The sequence below is a fragment of the Mirounga leonina genome, unplaced genomic scaffold (assembly GCF_011800145.1).
Source record: "Mirounga leonina isolate KUSES-001 unplaced genomic scaffold, KU_Mleo_1.0 Mir_170, whole genome shotgun sequence".
Lineage (NCBI taxonomy): Eukaryota > Metazoa > Chordata > Mammalia > Carnivora > Phocidae > Mirounga > Mirounga leonina.
In genome coordinates this window covers 35166943-35183056 of record NW_023270433.1, presented here as the reverse complement: position 1 = coordinate 35183056, position 16114 = coordinate 35166943, and the positions used below count along the sequence as shown (strand labels likewise).

The 16114-nt window shown below is 49.3% G+C and overlaps 2 protein-coding genes across 5 annotated transcripts in view; one reads left to right on the top strand and one right to left on the bottom strand.

Moving 5' to 3' along the window:
- Positions 1-1327: 1327 nt before the first annotated feature.
- FAM221B (family with sequence similarity 221 member B) lies at positions 1328-12377 on the bottom strand. The gene is made up of 8 exons (XM_035016333.1): positions 12280-12377; positions 10868-10921; positions 8322-9234; positions 8031-8174; positions 2670-2780; positions 2313-2510; positions 2007-2126; positions 1328-1668 (listed from the first exon to the last, which is right to left on the bottom strand). The coding sequence occupies exons 3-8, from the start codon at positions 9232-9234 to the stop codon at positions 1631-1633; spliced, it is 1524 nt and encodes a 507-aa protein (XP_034872224.1). The 5' UTR covers positions 10868-10921; positions 12280-12377; the 3' UTR covers positions 1328-1630.
- The window catches only part of TMEM8B (transmembrane protein 8B), a 26480-nt gene continuing 21970 nt past the window's right edge, over positions 11605-16114 (top strand). For all 4 annotated transcript variants that reach the window (XM_035016329.1, XM_035016331.1, XM_035016328.1 and 1 more), the window contains exon 1: positions 11605-12374. In XM_035016329.1, coding sequence (XP_034872220.1) covers positions 11831-12374 — 544 coding nt within the window. In that variant the 5' untranslated portion in view covers positions 11605-11830. The remainder of the gene's footprint in view (positions 12375-16114) is intronic.

The following is a 16114-nucleotide window of genomic DNA, read 5'->3' as shown; positions in this document are numbered from 1 at the left end:
ATTCTTTTACAGAGCCAGAAACTGAGGCCCAGAGAGTGACTTGCCTAGGATCACAGAGCCCATTAGTGCCAGAATCTCCTACTCCTCATAAAAATAACTATGATTCCCTGATTTTGGCCACAGTCACTGATTTTGGCTGCTTGCCCACAGTTCTTTTTTTTTTTTTTTTTTTAAAGATTTTATTTATTTATTTGAGAGAGAGAGAATGAGAGAGAGCAAGCACATGAGAAGGGGGAGGGTCAGAGGGAGAAGCAGACTCCCCGCCGAGCAGGGAGCCCGATGTGGGACTCGATCCAGGGACTCGATCCAGGGACTCGATCCAGGGACTCGATCCAGGGACTCCAGGATCATGACCTGAGCCGAAGGCAGTCGCTTAACCAACTGAGCCACCCAGGCGCCCCTCGCCCACAGTTCTTTACTCCAAGCCTTTGTGATACCTGGCAGCTGCTCTCTGAGCTGCAGCTCTCTGGAGGCTCTGACCACTGTCTCCAGTACTGATCCCCACCGCTACATTGGCTGCTGGACCTCATTAGAGACTTCTGTTCCTTTGTTCTTTTTTTTTTCAATTTGTCAGTTGCTTCCTGGCTTTACTTTCTTTCCGTTTGTATGGTCAACTCTCTCCACATTCTCAAGCCTTCTTTGTGCTTTCTTTTCCTGATCATCCTCCCTGACACCCTCCCATCATCAACCATCAATCTAACTATTGTGTTTCTTTTCCTTTTTAGGTTCCTGCTTCCAGCTGTACCCGAATCCTCAACTACCCACTGATTAGGTTTTTCTGTGATTCCCCACATTAGCCTTCCCAAACCTTCTCCTCTCTCTTCCTATCTCCTACTCCCCACTCTTACCCCTTTCCTTCACAACCAGCAACTGACCTTGTCTCCTATTTCACAGGGGAACTTCCACAAGATCCTGCTTCCTGCAGCTCCGTGAAGGCCCATCATTTTCTTTCTCTCTTCCTCTTGGTCTTAGGGGGTGGTACTTCTCCTGTCCAGAGCAAATCCCTTCACCTCTGCCCTGATCTCATTCCTTCCCTCCATCTCTGGGATGTCTCACCAGCCATCTTTCTCTCTTCTGCATCCTTCAAGATCTTTTTCTCTACTGGTTTCTCCCCTTTTTTCCCTCCTAAAAAATGCTTCCTTGACGCCACATCTCCCTCTGGATATTGTCTGACTTCTCTCCTGCTCTTTTCATCCAAGCTTCCTAAACAAACTCTTTCAAACTTACTGCTGTTTGGTTTCTGCCTCCACTGCACCACTGAAACCACATTATCTGAAGTACCCAAAGACCTAATTATAAAATCCCATGGACATTTTCCAGTCTTTATTACTGGCATCCCCACCTGCATCTAACATCAGTGTTCACTCTATCCTTCTGGAAACCCCCTCCCTCCTTGGCTTGCCTGAAGCCACTCTGTCCTGCTGATGCCAGAGCTAGCATCTTGAATGTGGGTTTGGTGGAGGCAGGTGGCTTGATCCAGCCTGTCTCCTGTGTGGTGCTCTCTCTTGTCCCCACTAGGTGCCAACTCTAAGGTCCTAGGGTGTCTATCCCTGGGCTGGGATCTATCTGCCCCATACAGAACCAGGCCAGATTCCAGAGGCTTCCTTTTTATTGCTGATTTGAGCCAGGTTCAAAGGGGCCTGCGCCAGGTGTTGACACTGTCTGTCCCTGGAGGAGGGAAAAGCAGAGGTGAAAGGGTCAGGTATGGGGGTCAGACACAGGGTCAGGCCAGAGGCTGTGTGGGCCAGGAGGCCCAGGGGGCCTGGGGTGGGAGCCAGGACGGCCAGAGGGCCCCTGCTCCTGTAGAGCCTCAGAGTCAGAGTTGCTGACAATGGCTTCTCGGAGGGTAGGCATCTCTGCAAAAGGCACATAGTCTGCTCCTGGGGGTGGAAACCAGGGCAAGTATGGGGTGCAGCAGGTGAGAGGGTGAGATAGTCCTGGATGGGATGGTTGAGGGTGGGAGCACCTTCCTGCCCAGCCTTCTGACTATGACCATGCCCCCTCACCATGAGGCCTCCCTCCTCGTCGCCGGGTCTCCTCAGTCTCAAAGAAAGTCTCATGTTCCTCCCAGCGCCGGTCACAGGCCGCACAGAGGAAATTAGACTCAAAGCAGTTGCAGCAACAGCCTAGGGCGAGGAGGAAGCCAAGACAAGTATAGGGAATTGGGGCTTCCTCATGGGCTGACTGTATTCTCATCTCTTCCGTACCAACCACAAACCCGAGTTTCTTCTACCAGTTCCCCTATCCTTATCCCCAAACTATTTGCATCCTACCCATGCCCACCCCTGTACTCCCCTCACCCTAGAAATTACCTTTCACCCTGCAGGGATGGGACCCAGTAGCTGCATGGTCTTCATGGCTGTGTTTGCAGCGACATTGGGCCCTCCAGGCCTTGGGGTCAAAGGTAGTTCGTCTTTTGAGCCAGAACTCACCCACCTCCTCTGGGCGTGATGGGATAAAGCAGAACATGAGGCAGCGACACTGGCCCACATTGCAGGGCACAGATATGTCTGTGGTAGTGGGGAAAGATGGAGGATTAGAATGGCACCTAGTAGGGCCTGGCCTTCCCGTGCCAACCCCCTCCCTCATACCAACACGCACACTTTCTCTCATATGGCCAGAGTATAGTTATCCCTCCCTGCTGGCAGGGGCTGGTCAGTTCTCCCTACCTGAGATGATCTGGTGCTCTTTCAACAAGTGTCCACAAAAGCATTTGGACTCATCTCCAATCCGGAAACAGTCCCATAGGTAATGGGGGCAGCGCCAGCCAATGTAGAGACCTGAGTGTGGAGGGATTAACAAGGAAAAGTGAGAAGGAAAAATAGCCTACGCCTCCTACCCAAGGCGTTCTCACCTCTCCCCCTAGGTGTATTCACCTCCACCCATGAGTTCTCATCCCCACCCCTTTAGACATTTTCTCGCCAGGTTTTCTCAGGGTTCCACAAGTGTTTCAGTTCCTTTTCCACCCCAGGATCCACTCCATCTCTGTTAGCCTGTCAGAAATGACTGAGGACAGTCTTCAAGATTATAAATGAAATTTTATTTGAAGATAAACACGAATCTCGCCAAGTTCTCTGTGACTGTGAAGATTCCCATCTCCTCCCCTTCCCACATTAGAAACCAACTTTGTTTTGTTTCCTTGAAGTGTCTAAGGTGAGGGAAGGGAAGATGATTGGCCAGGGGTAGAAGAGAAGCATGGTTGTTGATGGGACCAGAGGCAGAGGAGGAGGAGGTTGGGCAGCTCTGGGACCAGGAGGAGGGCTTTCCTCACTTTTCAAGGTTCGCACCTTCATATTTCCTTTCTTTGTTCCTGGTGTTACTGAACGAACGCTATCTATGAATTTGAGAAGGGCTGCCTATGGTTCTCTAAGAATCAGGAGAAAGAGGTAGGCCGGAAGTCATGAGTGGTGAAGGTCAAGAAATCGAAGCTTGTGAGGCTAAGAAGTATCCCTGAGAGCAGGCACCAGCAAAACACCACCACCCTTAAGAGCCTGGTTTCAGCCATGGGATCTGAAACTGGCTTCATGGTCAGCCTTTCTAAAAGGCAAGGGTGGAGCCATGTAAATGTGGGAGGAGAACCAGAGAGCACATCCCACTCAGATTTTCTCACCCTTCAGGAGACCTGAGAGTACTCCAACTTCTAGGCAAGAATCCTAGATGAGTCCTCATGGAGTGGGACCTTCGCCGTAGGACCCATTCCCATTTAAAGGCTACAGTGAAGTGTTACCTCCACCAAAAAGTTGTCCCTGACTTCCTCTGTCTGTTTAGGGGCCTCTTCTCTTTCTTTGACTCCTTGTGCTACTCCTATCACAGTACTATACACGAGAATGGACTTTCCACTTGTGTTCCTCTTAAACCATAAGTTCCTCCAAGGAAGGGTCTGTCTTTTCGCCTATATCTCTAGTCCTAGCTTAGGGCCTGGCCAAAATAGGTGCCCAGAGAGCACAGACTCCTTGACTGCCGAAATGAAGGAGCAAGTTCCTTCAGGAGGGAAGACAGACCCAGTATTCCAGGCATAGCCCTGACGTTAGTGTCCTCTGGTCTTTGACTCTGGCCAGGGCCACAATTCACAATTTTGTGCCTAATTGTCAGTCTGGGTTTTCTTGCCTCACCCATGGTCTTTCAGGGTCTAAAGCCCGTCCAGATGTGGCTTTTGGCTTTGCTACTTCTGTCTTGATACTGACAGCCTATAGTACGACTGCCCCGTCACACCAGCGAGTCTTGGTCAAAGGGGCAGAGTACAGGCAGAGTCATAATGGAGGTGAGTGGGGGGCCAGAATTCCACTAGAGGAATTCTGAACTCTGTCCAGAGCAGCAGGACAGGCTGAGCAGATGAGGTGTGGAGGTGAACGAGGGTCAGTGCCCATAGATCAAGGTCCTGCCTGAGGGCCTGGGAGAGTCAAGTCCAAGCACTGATATGGGAGTCAGTGTCCAGCTCTCAGGTGAAGACTAGAGTTTAGACAGACTAGCAACTATACCTCAGATTCCATTATAGGTGTCAGTGGTCTTAAAGTGGGACAACTGACATCAGGCCATGTAGTCCAGAGTGGGACCCTCTTCTCTCTGCTCTGATTCCAAACACTCTTAGGACCGGCAGGGTGAGGAGACATTATCTGGGATGCCATTTTGCTCTGTATAAGGTGATTCTACGTAGTTAAGCCTTAAGAATCTTTGCCTCAAGCATTTTCACTGCAAACGTTTTCACTGCATGATTAACTGGCCATAGGCAATTTTGTCACAAAAGAAAAAATTATGAAAAATAAAAGGGCATTCATTAAAAAGGACATAATGAAAAATGGAAAATGAATATCAAAATTAAAAATGGCTTTATTGCAAAATGCAATATATTTGAATTTAAAATGTATAGAATAGTTTCATGGCAATACTGTACAAATAACTGATTTTATTTTGTGGATTGTACCTAAGCACTTGTCTTCAAAGTCTTTAATTCATAGTATTACACGTTTTTGTTTTTTGTTTTGTTTTGCTTGTTGATTCATCTTGTTTGGCATCACTCTTTCTCTTTTTTTGCTAAAATTTCTTCCTTCATTAAGAGAGGTATCAGTTTCCAAATACTAGGATTAGGATACATATTTGTAACTGACCTTTGTATTGTGTTGTGAAAGCTTTCTACACTACTGTTTTTTCTTGGCAGATTGTCACATGTCCATCGATAGACGTTCCAAAGTTGTATGGGAAGTTGTGTGGGTTCAAAACTCTGTGTCACTGTGTAGACAATTATGAAGGCTAAGATCTATGTAATATACAAATGGGAGTACTGTGTCAACAGAGAAATGAAGCCAAACTGTCAACCAGTTGATGAAACCAACAAACTGTCCGACCAAACTATCAACTAGTTTATCTTTTTTTAAAATCTTTAAAAAATATATTTTATGGCAAATTGCCTTATGGTTAATTCATTTTGTGGCTCCCTATTTGTGGCAAAGGTGTCTACAGCACAGATGCTTACTCTGAAAACACCAGACAGGGTACAACACAGTCGATTCCATGGTCATATAATCACATTTGCATGATAACATCTATTTTTGCTTAGAACATCTCCATACAACATACAGTTGTCTTTACATGAAGGGTGTCTCCAGTCCAGACCTCTCTCCTGAGCTTCAGACCCATACAGCCAGTTGTCTCCAGACTCTTTCACCAGCATGTTCCACCAGCACGTCTAATGTGGTACAGCCAATTATTCCTTTCAAACCTGGCCCTCATCCTTTGTCCTCTGTTCATCCAACACATACTTATCATGAATCTACTCTGTTTTAGGCATTCATTAATGGTATCATCATCAAATCAGTCTCTAAGCCAAAAACCTAGAGGTCATTCCAGGCATGTCCTTCTCTCTTATCCCATACATCCAAAGATCCAAAAGTCAGTTTTACCTTCTTAACATTTCTTGAACGTCCTGTTTCTCTCCACCTCCACCCATCTACTTCTTACCTGGATTATTATTACCAGTGACCAGTGTAGTCTTCCTATGTCCAGTCTTATCTTTCTCCAGTGTACGATACTGCCAGAGCAGTCTTTCAAAAACACAAATTTGTTCATGTTATTGTCCCACTTAAAATCTTTTAGTGACTCTCAGCTACCCTTAGATATAATCCCAACTCTTGAGCTTTGCACAGAAATGCCTGTACGGTTCTGCCCTTCCAGAGCTGAGCCCTGTCCAACATTTCTTGCACTTTCCTACTGATGCCTTGCCCTGTCAGATCTCACCTGGATATATCCCACTTTTTACCTGGCCACCTCTTTTTACTCATCTTTTTTTTTTTTTAAGATTTTGTTTATTTATTGAGAGAGAGAGAGAACAAGTGGGGGGTGGGGGTAGAGGGAGAGGCAGACTCCCTGCAGAGCAGGGAGCCCGATGTGGGGCTCGATCCCAGGACCCTGGGATCATGACCTGAGCTGAAGGCAGACACTTAACTGACTGAGCCACCCAGGTGCCCCTCTTTTTACTCATCTTATAGATTTCAGCTGAGGAGTCATCCCTTCCAAGGCTTATTCCCTGAGCCCCCAAGATTGGGTGCCCTTTTTTTCTGCTCGTGCAGCACTGTGGGCTGACCTCAATCATAGCAATTAGAATGAATTATAATTATCCTTTTACTTATTGGTGTCTCTCATTAGAGTACAAATTACTTGAGAGATTTTGTTTTTGACATCCCACCAGCCACTGCCTCCACATCTGGCTCAATGACTGGCACACAGTTGGTGCTCAGTAAATGCTGAATAAATAAAAGAAAAGCTTACACTTGATCCTTCTCTACATAGCACACATTCTGATTCTCTAGGGACCCAAGATCCCCAATATTAGGGGACCCTAAATACCTTTTTCAGGATTGAATGACACTTAAATTACTACATAAAACTGCCCGTTTAAACAGGAAAATGAAGAAGTTCCATGTGAAGAAGTATAGCAGCCTTGAAGAGTGGGGAGCAGGCAGGAGGTTCTGAGAAGGAGATCAGGGACTGAATGACCCTGTATTTGCAGGAAGAATAAGAGTGACAGAAGATGTTAAAATAAGCAAACAAAGCCATTTAAATGCCTGAATTGAGACTGAGAAACAAATGAGATCATTATGACTTTCTTGGCCAGGGGTGGAGGGGAAGGGTCCCAGCAAGAGAATGAGGAAAGTAAATTGCATGGAGAAGGGAGGACATAGGATTGCCTGGTTGTCTTTATATCTTAGGCCCATCTAGTTTCAACATAACTCTCTTCCTATCATAAGGGGAAAAGGAAGTATAAAAGACAAAAGTAAATGCACTGATGTCTACTGAATTCAGTTTAGAAGCCCCCAGAATCTGCAGAGCAGGTCAGGGTGGCCTGCTTTCTGAAGGTATTCGCTATAGACATGAAGTTCAGCAACACAGGTACACATGCTCACACCGGACGGCACGGGTTTACATAGTACATCTGCACACCTTTTATATGCAGGCCCAGATAAGCATAGCGTGCCACTAATGGGGCTGGCAAGAGTACTAATTCTGGGCTGAGACTTGGAATCAGTAGGGCTTGAAGATATGACGCTTCTCTTTGGCGAAGAGACTCATAGCTTTTGGGTACCCACGTGATAATGGTCTGGCATGCAGGGTGACAGCCTTTTAGTGGCATTTCACCAAGGGGACCAAAGTCTTTTGCCATGTCAGAGCCACAAGTCTCCTGGACTGTCTAGGGTCCTGGGCCATCTCTGCCTTAAGGTCGGTTTGGTGCAGGCTCTCAGAGCCCTAGATGTGGGGCTGGCCTATGACCCTTCTTTTTTTTTTTTTTTTTCCTTTTAACAACTTTAGTTTAGCTGCCTGTCCCTACCTGGGCTTTATATGAATATCCCCACTTTTTTCTGTACTCATGCTGTCCACTTTGGGCCACCTGGTTTCTCCCCTCCTAGATTACAGGCAGTTAGCATTGCCATTTCCACAAGGGGCAGTGATCCATTGATCAGGTCAGGATCCCCGATCCAGTCAGATTGGAGGATGGCCACCGGCCTGTCACAGGCTTCTGAAGGGCTTTCTGGGCTCACCTGTCTGGATGGTACTTAGGGCTGCATTCTTCTCCCATTGGAAAAGATAATTCACCTGAGCACCAAACTTCTCTCTGGGCATTGTCTTAGCCACTTCCACCAGCTCTGCTCGCTTGGCAGGGACCACTGGGTGGACTGTGTAATCTGGGAAGGGAAAAGCTGAGTAACCAAGGGGAAGTGAGGAGGCCCTAAAACTAAGAGAAGAGGCCAGGTTAAAGAGTAATCCAATCCCCTCCTCCTGGGGCAGGTGTAGACAGTGATGGGAACGGGGAAAAGCACAGGCACAATTACGGCTAACTCCTTTCTCCTTCGTCTTGCCCAGCTGTTGTCCAGGCTGCGCCATGGCTGCGGTGCTGTCCGTGGCATCCACCCGCTCTTTGTCTTCTCCTTCCTCTTCCTTTCCCTTTGCAGATGTGTCCAGGTGGACCGGGGCTGAAGGGCTTGAAAGGGAGTGCTTTTGAAGGATCTCAGGCTCAGAGATCTGGATGGACCTCCTTGACCATGAGACCTCACTGGGAGAATACTTAGAGAGGTCTTCCTTCAGAGTATCAGGGGAGGATACAGGGACATAGTCTTGTGATGAGGTAGGAGAAGAGAGGTGTTTCTCTGGGACCTTAAAGATGTGAGTTTCCAACAGGGTCTCAGGGATAAGGGTTTCTAAAGGGATCTCAGAGTATCCTATAGGTATCGCAGAGATGCAGGGCTCCAAAAGGGATTCAGAGGGGTAGGTCTCTAAAGGAGCCAGGGAAGTGGATGGAAGCATATGAGATTCAGAGGTGTGGGCCTCTAAAGGGGTCTCAGAGATGGAAGGTTCCAAAGGGGTTTTAGAGGTGTGGGTCTCTAAAGGGGCCTGGGAAGTGGATGGAACCAGATGAGATTCAGAGGTGTGGGCCTCTAAAGGGGTCTCAGAGATGGAAGGTTCCAAAGAGGTTTCAGAGGCATGGTTCTCTAAAGGGGCCTGGGAAGTGGATGGATCTAGATGAGATTCAGAGGTGTGGGGCTCTAAAGGGGTCTCAGAGATGGAAGGCTCCAAAAGGGTTTCAGAGGTAAGGGGCTCTAAAGGGGTCTTAGAGATGGAAGGCTCAAAGCCTGTTTCAGGGATAGGGGGCTCCTGTGAGTCCTCGGCGGAGGGGTCCTTTGAAGAGGGGTGCTTCTCTGTTTCCATGGTGGCATGAGGCGCTTCTGTGACCTTGTCTGCTTCCATCTAGTGGTAGAAGAGGGTACAGTCTTCATTAGGTTGGGACTGGAGGGTCTGCAAGTCAGAGTTCACTGGGGGTTATGGAATTAGGATAAGGTTTTCAGTGCACCTGAGATATAAGGAGGAAGCAAAATGAACTTTGGGTCAGGGTATGGTGCCAGGAGGTTCACCTGTGTGCCTAGACCCCATGTGACATGTGGCTACAGATTGTGAGGGAGCTGGAACTTAAAGACAGAAAGGCTGAAGCAGTCAGAATCCCATCAGTAGATGGTAGCAGAGGACCGTGACCCAGGAGGGAGCCTGAACATAGCAACTTGACTAGTCCAAGAGCAGGGTCCTGGGCCTTAGGACCATGGAGGTCAGGCAGTGGAGTTCTAGAGACTGGGATACCAAGCCAAAGTGGGGGTTTGCTCCTAAGAGTGCAGGACAACGCCATGATGCATTAGGCAGGGCCCTGACTGCAGTCTGGTTTTGTCTAGGGACCACATACACCCTCCCTTGATGATGTCACTCATGTTCAAGGCTTCAGTTACTTCCAGCTGGTATGCGGATGATTCCTAAATCCATATTTCCAGTTCAGACCTCTTTAAATCCCTGTGTTTAACAGTCATACCCAACTGCTTGCTGGACATTGCTAAATGGATGTCCCCCAGGGCATGAAAGCTGAACTCTGGGAATTATTTTGGCCTTCCCTTTCCCCTCAAACCTCATCTTCAAATAGGCACCAAGGACTATATTTCCTATCTTCTAAATAATCCCGAAATCCATTCTCTTCTTTCTTTTCTCTCTAATTTTAAGTTCTCATCATTTTCTACCTGGATTATGTAGTAACTTCACCCCTCTGCCTCCTCCAGCATATTAATCCATTCAGCCATTCTTTCATTGATTTATGTAACTTATACTTTTATAAACAACCCAATCTTACACTTTTGCCCAGGCACCGTGCTAAGCACTGGACTCAGCTGAAAGAATCTGGGAAGGAGACCAGGCTAACCAAAATGACAATACAGATGAGTTGGTGGTGTGCTGGGGTAAGCTTAGGATGCTGTGGAGTGGGGTGTGACAAATTTGTCTTGGAAGGATGTCCAAAAGAAGTCAGTCCTCCATAATGACCCAATGGAGATCTTTCTTTAAAAATGTAAACCTAACAATGGCATTCCTTTGCTTAAAAACACTCAGTTGTGTCAGCCTAAGGATTAAGTCTAAATTTCTTGGCCCTGACATTCAAGGCTTGTCATTATTTGCAACACTGCCTAAGGATTCCAGCTTTAGCCTTCTGTGCTCCCTACTTTCTTCCCATGCTCCAGAGATGCTAAACACATCACTTAACATTCATGAGAGTCTTTGCAAAAGGGAAGTTTGGGACAAGAAGTAGGGAGAGAGGTAGGATGATAGGAATCTGACCAGACATTCAGCAAGAGGAAAAAGATACTTGAAGGTGGAGAACCAAGGATGGGAGGAGAAGAAGGATAAAAAGAAGGGGAAGAGGGAACTGGGTGGAGAAGCGTGGTGGAGGGGGAGTGTAAGGATGAAAAGTAGAGAATGGGAGGGGTTTCGACTGAGGTGGGAAGGGGCAGAAGGTGTTAGGAGCGAAATGAGATGAGAGTTTGGAGGAGGAACCTTTGGAGAAACCACATACCTCTGGGCTTTGGCTTGGCTATTACAAGTCCTTAGGTCACGATCTCGTCTGAAGCTGGGAAGGGGAAATGTTAGAGAAGGATGGAAGGCTCTTGGATGAGACTCGCCTTGCAGTTGTTATGTAATGAGAGGCCTTGCCTTCAAGTCTACCACTTGGGGAGGGAAGTTGGACACCTGCAGAAATTCGCAAAGGAACTCTGGCCAGATCTGGGGGAGGGTGGGAGGGGAAGGGACGAGGGGTTCCGCGGCGGATGAGGGAGGAGCTTGACTGAAACCTCTGGAACCCCAGCCGGGAGAGGAGGGATCCGTCACCAGGGCAACCAGACGCCCAGGAGTCTCCGTGGCAACAGCACTGGTCTCCAGATGAGGCTGCATTGGACCCAGAGGGGACGAGCCTAGAGGGCTCACTTTTAAAGGGGTTTTGCGGGATCTCTGTGAGAGTGTTCGGGTAGTCTGCGGACGTCTGTGGGGACGTCCGTAGGTGTCTGGGTTTGTGAGGGTTCCTATGAGATGTGTGTGGCTCTATCAGTGGGGGCTGTGAGCATCTGAGGTTGGCATCGGGGCTCCGAGGTTGGGGTGAGAAAGGCAGGGGATCGAGGAGCTGGGGCTGGGGCGGAGTCTGTCCTCGGAGGCTCGCAGAATCAAGTTGGAGACCAATAGCATAGGGCAGAGGGTGGGCTCTACTGACAAGAACCAATCGAGGTGATAGATGGGCGGAGCGTCATAACTACGTCAGACAGAGGCCGCAGCCGCGGGGCCTGGTTATCGCCGGTCCAGCGCAGCCCGGAGTCGCCCAGGCCTGAACTCCTACCCAGGTCCCCGGCCCGGCCTTAGCCGGCCTGACCCCGGCCCCGGGCCCACGAGGACACCGAAAGCCACCCCCTTGGGGGTGGGGAGCGGAGCCGTGGGTCAGCTCTGAGCGCACCCCGCGCTGACCTGTCCGGCCCCGCCCCCGCCCCGGGCCATGGCCCAGCCCTGGTCCCGGCCCCTCGTCCTATCCTCACCCAGCCCTTGGCCCCCAGCCCCGCCCTCGCCCCGCTTCCCAAATCGGCCCCTGCCCCGGCCTGGGTCCCAGCGAATGCCCAGATCCGAGTCCCAACCCAGGCCCCCCCTCCAGTCCCAGTCCCAGTCCCTGTGCCTGTCCTGGCCCCCAACCCCTCCTCTGCCCTTGTTCCACCTCCTGTCACAAATCCCAGCCGAAACCCTGTCCCAACCCCATTCCCAGTGTTTGCTTAAACCCGGTGCCCAAACCCTGCCCTTGCCCCAGTCCCCATTACAGCCCCTCCTTCAATCCCATTCCCTGCCCTTGTTCAAGCCCCAGTGCCCAGCACAGCCCAATCCATTATCTCAGCCTTTGCCCTCATCTCTGTGTTTACCCAAGTCTCTCCCACTATCCACCCCCCTCTCTCATACCCTGCCCCTCTCCCAGCCTCGACTCAGGTCTGGGCTCCAGCTGCCGCCAGCCTTATTGCTGCTGTTGCTGTTCTCGGTCCTTGGCCCGGGGGCTGGTGAGTGCAGAAGCAGGAAGCACTGAGGCAGGGAGGGGTGGACTGGAGGGATTCAGGAGAGGCGGGTCCTGGGCAACTAGATCACTGGGGAAGAAGTCCGGAGAAATAGGGAGGAGAGAGGTCTTACACAATTGAGAGAAATTGGGAGGGTCAGAAGAGAGGAAACCGAGGGCTTGAGGCTCAGCAGGTGCCTAATAATCCCCAGGACAGAGACTCCAAGGTTTTCTTTCCTGGTGGCCATCCTGACCCCGCTTTGACTCTTGCTTTTCCAAGGAAGGAAACTTGGAACTTCTGCAAGGGAAGTTTGATGGGGGAGACATAATCCTATATCAGAGAGCCTCTAGTCCAGTGTGGGAAGTTCTAGCCTAAACTTTGAGATATTGGGCATGCATTAAAACAGGGTTAAGAAAACAGTTTTGAGAACAATGTAGCAAACAGTTGGACATGGGTTAGTTTTCTTCTTGTAATGAGTCTTGTTCCAGATAAGTTTGTTTTGCTTAGGAATAATTCCTGACACTTTTAGAGCAATCTTGAAATATAGAGGGCCATTTTAAAGATGGGGAAACTGAGGCTCAGTTGGGGGGCAGTTTTCCCAAGGTCATACAGCTTGTAAATGGCAGTACTGGGGCTAAAAAAAGTTTCCTAGTTCCTGTTTTATACTAGTTTTTTTTTTTTTTTCACTGCAACATATGCCTAATAGGAAAATAGACCCAGTTGAGAGAAGACTCAAAGCACAACCTATCCTCTCCCATGTCTGCCCACAGTGGGGCTTCCACATTTGCCAGTTGTCAGCCTAGGACCACCATCCAGGGAGGAAGTGATTTGGAGAGGGGGAGGTCCAACTTCCTTTTTTTTTTTTTTTTTTTAAGATTTTATTTATTTATTTGAGAGAGAGAATGAGAGACAGAGGGCACGAGAGGGAAGAGGGTCAGAGGGAGAAGCAGACCCCCTGCTGAGCAGGGAGCCCGATGCGGGACTCGATACCGGGACTCCAGGATCATGACCTGAGCCAAAGGCAGTCGCTTAACCAACTGAGCCACCCAGGCGCCCGAGGTCCAACTTCTTAATGGGTGGAATGTGGGAGCAGGCGGGGTTCCTGGCTGTAGGAGATATGCCATAAAGTTGGCCCCATCTTAAGGAGATGACTGTGGTCTTCACAGCCTCAGCCCCCAGTCCCCTCTGGCACTCTAGATAAGATGGAGATATACCTAAGGGAGTCTTTGGCAATAATAACAGAGCAACTGGGGTGGGAGTTGGGTTTCAGTGAGCTTTGGGGGCCTAGTTCAGTGTATAAACTTGAGGAGATCGGTACATGCCAAAGGTCATGCCACTGCAGAGGTGTCCAAGCTCTATATGTATGTTCACTGGCATCTGAGTACCTATGTGTTTGTGTACCTGAGGGGTCTGGGGGAATGCTTGTCATGTGCAGTGCGTATACATGCTTATGTGTTAGTATGTTCTGTGGCATGCATGGGAACCCCTGCGTGTCCTCTGAGTGCCTATGTGATTACGTGAGGGGGAGAGTACATGTTGTGGCCACACATGTTCCTCTTCAGCAATTCTTGCTCCTCCTATAGACAGATCACCGAAGTGTCACCTTCCAAATGGATTTCTTAGTTGGAGGCAGTGTTTGCTGCCTCCCACAACATATAGGATAATCCATGTGCCCCTAGCCTGACTCTTTGAAGGAAGGAGCTATAGAGGAGCTCAGTGTTGATGAATGCTGCTGGCAAATTAGGCAATAGCCTAATTTGGTAATAGCCAGGTAATAGCCAGGCCAGTTTTTCAGTTTAGGTGAGGGAGAATCTACTGTTGAGCCCAATTCGTAGCATCCATCCCTGCCACCATGGCTTCTTTGTTCACAAGCCCACTGAGCAAGCCTGGGCTGGCTAGGGGAGGAGGGTGGCTGACAGCCACAGAACTGTAGGAAGCTGAAAGATGTGGATTAAAAGATGATTGTCCAGAAGCAGGTTCAGGTGCTTCGGGGAGAATTGTAATGAAGTTGGAAAAGAGCTCTGAATAGGCTCTACTAAAGGCTGCTCTTGGTGTTGTTAATAATCCCTGCCTTGGTGGCTGTGGCCTGGCCCGCAGGGGTGCTCTGTGACCTGGTGGTGGTGACAGGTTTCACCTGAGAAGAGGCTGGCAGTGTCACAGGACCATCAGAGCATATCAGAGCGCATAGCGTAGTCTTAATGAATGCTTATTGTTGGCTTTAGTCTCATTTCAGGAATGGAAGGTACCTCCTGGGTCTCCTGGTCTACCCCAATCCTTGGGTCTTTTCCTTGGGCTCAGCTGACTATAGTTGCATAGCCCAGGGGTGCCTTGCCATCCCAGGAAGTCGCCTTTTGTTCCACCTAGTGCTATCACTAGCAGGGCCAGCCTCTGCCTGTATGTGTATTTGCGTGTGTGCGTGTGCGTGTGTGTTTCAGACGGTGGTGGAAAATCACCCTAGCTTCATGTGGAAGTATGGAGCATCCAGGACGGGTTCCTCTGGGCTTGACTAGGGCTTTACTCATGCTTCCTCTGGGACACAGCTCTGTAGGCCGTTGTGAAATGCCAAACCAAAGCTTGGAGTGAATGGGGCTGTAGACACTTTCTCAAGCATCTGCCCTTAGAACTTCTAGGCTCCTCCCACCATGTCAGTTGCTGCTCACTCCCTTTCCCACCAGCCCATTCTGTGACCTCTGTAGCCCCTGGCCACTTTTCGGGTGGCTTAACCAGTTTCCCAGTTCTCCAGGCCATGCCATGTTCCTTTGAATCACAAGGGGGTTTTGTACTTGTACTTTTGTACTTTGTACTTATCCATTTTTTTCCAAAAGTCATTAGCTGCTTTTCACCACCAGTTCTCGGAGGGTCTGCACTGGGGGACTGGCCAACATTTCTTCCTCACAATAGCAGTGGCCCATCCGATGACCTGGTACCAGCTTTGGGGAGGAGAAGCTCTCCCCTAACCCCAGTAAAGGGTGCTCCAGAGCTCCACTTTCTTGTAAACAGTAGCGGCCAGGCTATTCAGCTCTTGGCTTTCTGCCTCCATTATCAGTGCTCAGCTCGCAAAGGTGGCAGGTTTTCCTTGCTGACTGTTGAGGCTCATCATGTGGTCTGAACTGTACTGACTAGTCCTTGGGTCTAGCCATGGCTTTGAAGATGAGCATAGGCCCGTCTAGGGCCCGTGGCCTCTACATACTTAGGGCAGCTCCCTGCAGGGTGACCTTGAAGTTCAGTGGTGCCTTCCTTACCTGTGTTCCCTCCTTCAGCAGGCTCCCTTTCCCAGATGCCTCTTTCTCTCTTATTTCAAATACCTCATCTTGAGTTATAGCTCCCATTTCTGGAAGGGAGATTGTCAGACTAGGTAAGCCCTGTGTGTATTTCCTGTTTGGCTGAAAGCTCCCCTCCACGGTCTTCCCTCTGTCCTGAAGCTGCTGGAGTTCCCAGCCTTCTCATCTGTCCTGGGGGCATCCTTCTGTGCTTCTCTAGGGCTGATCTTAGGTCTCCAGAGCAGTCAGATTCTCCAGAACTTTGCCTGCCATCGGGGACACTCTTCTATGCAGCTGAGCTACTGGGTTATTTTCACTGTCACGGCAGTCCTAGTGCCCATGCATTTGCCTGGAGAGCTGCTGACACCAGACTTTTTTGCTCACCTTGGCTCTGCTCTGAACAACCATGATCAGGTACTTGTATCTTGGCGCTTCAGTTAGAGATAACCAGTGCCCCCAACCCCAAGTGTGAATATTTCCAAGTGG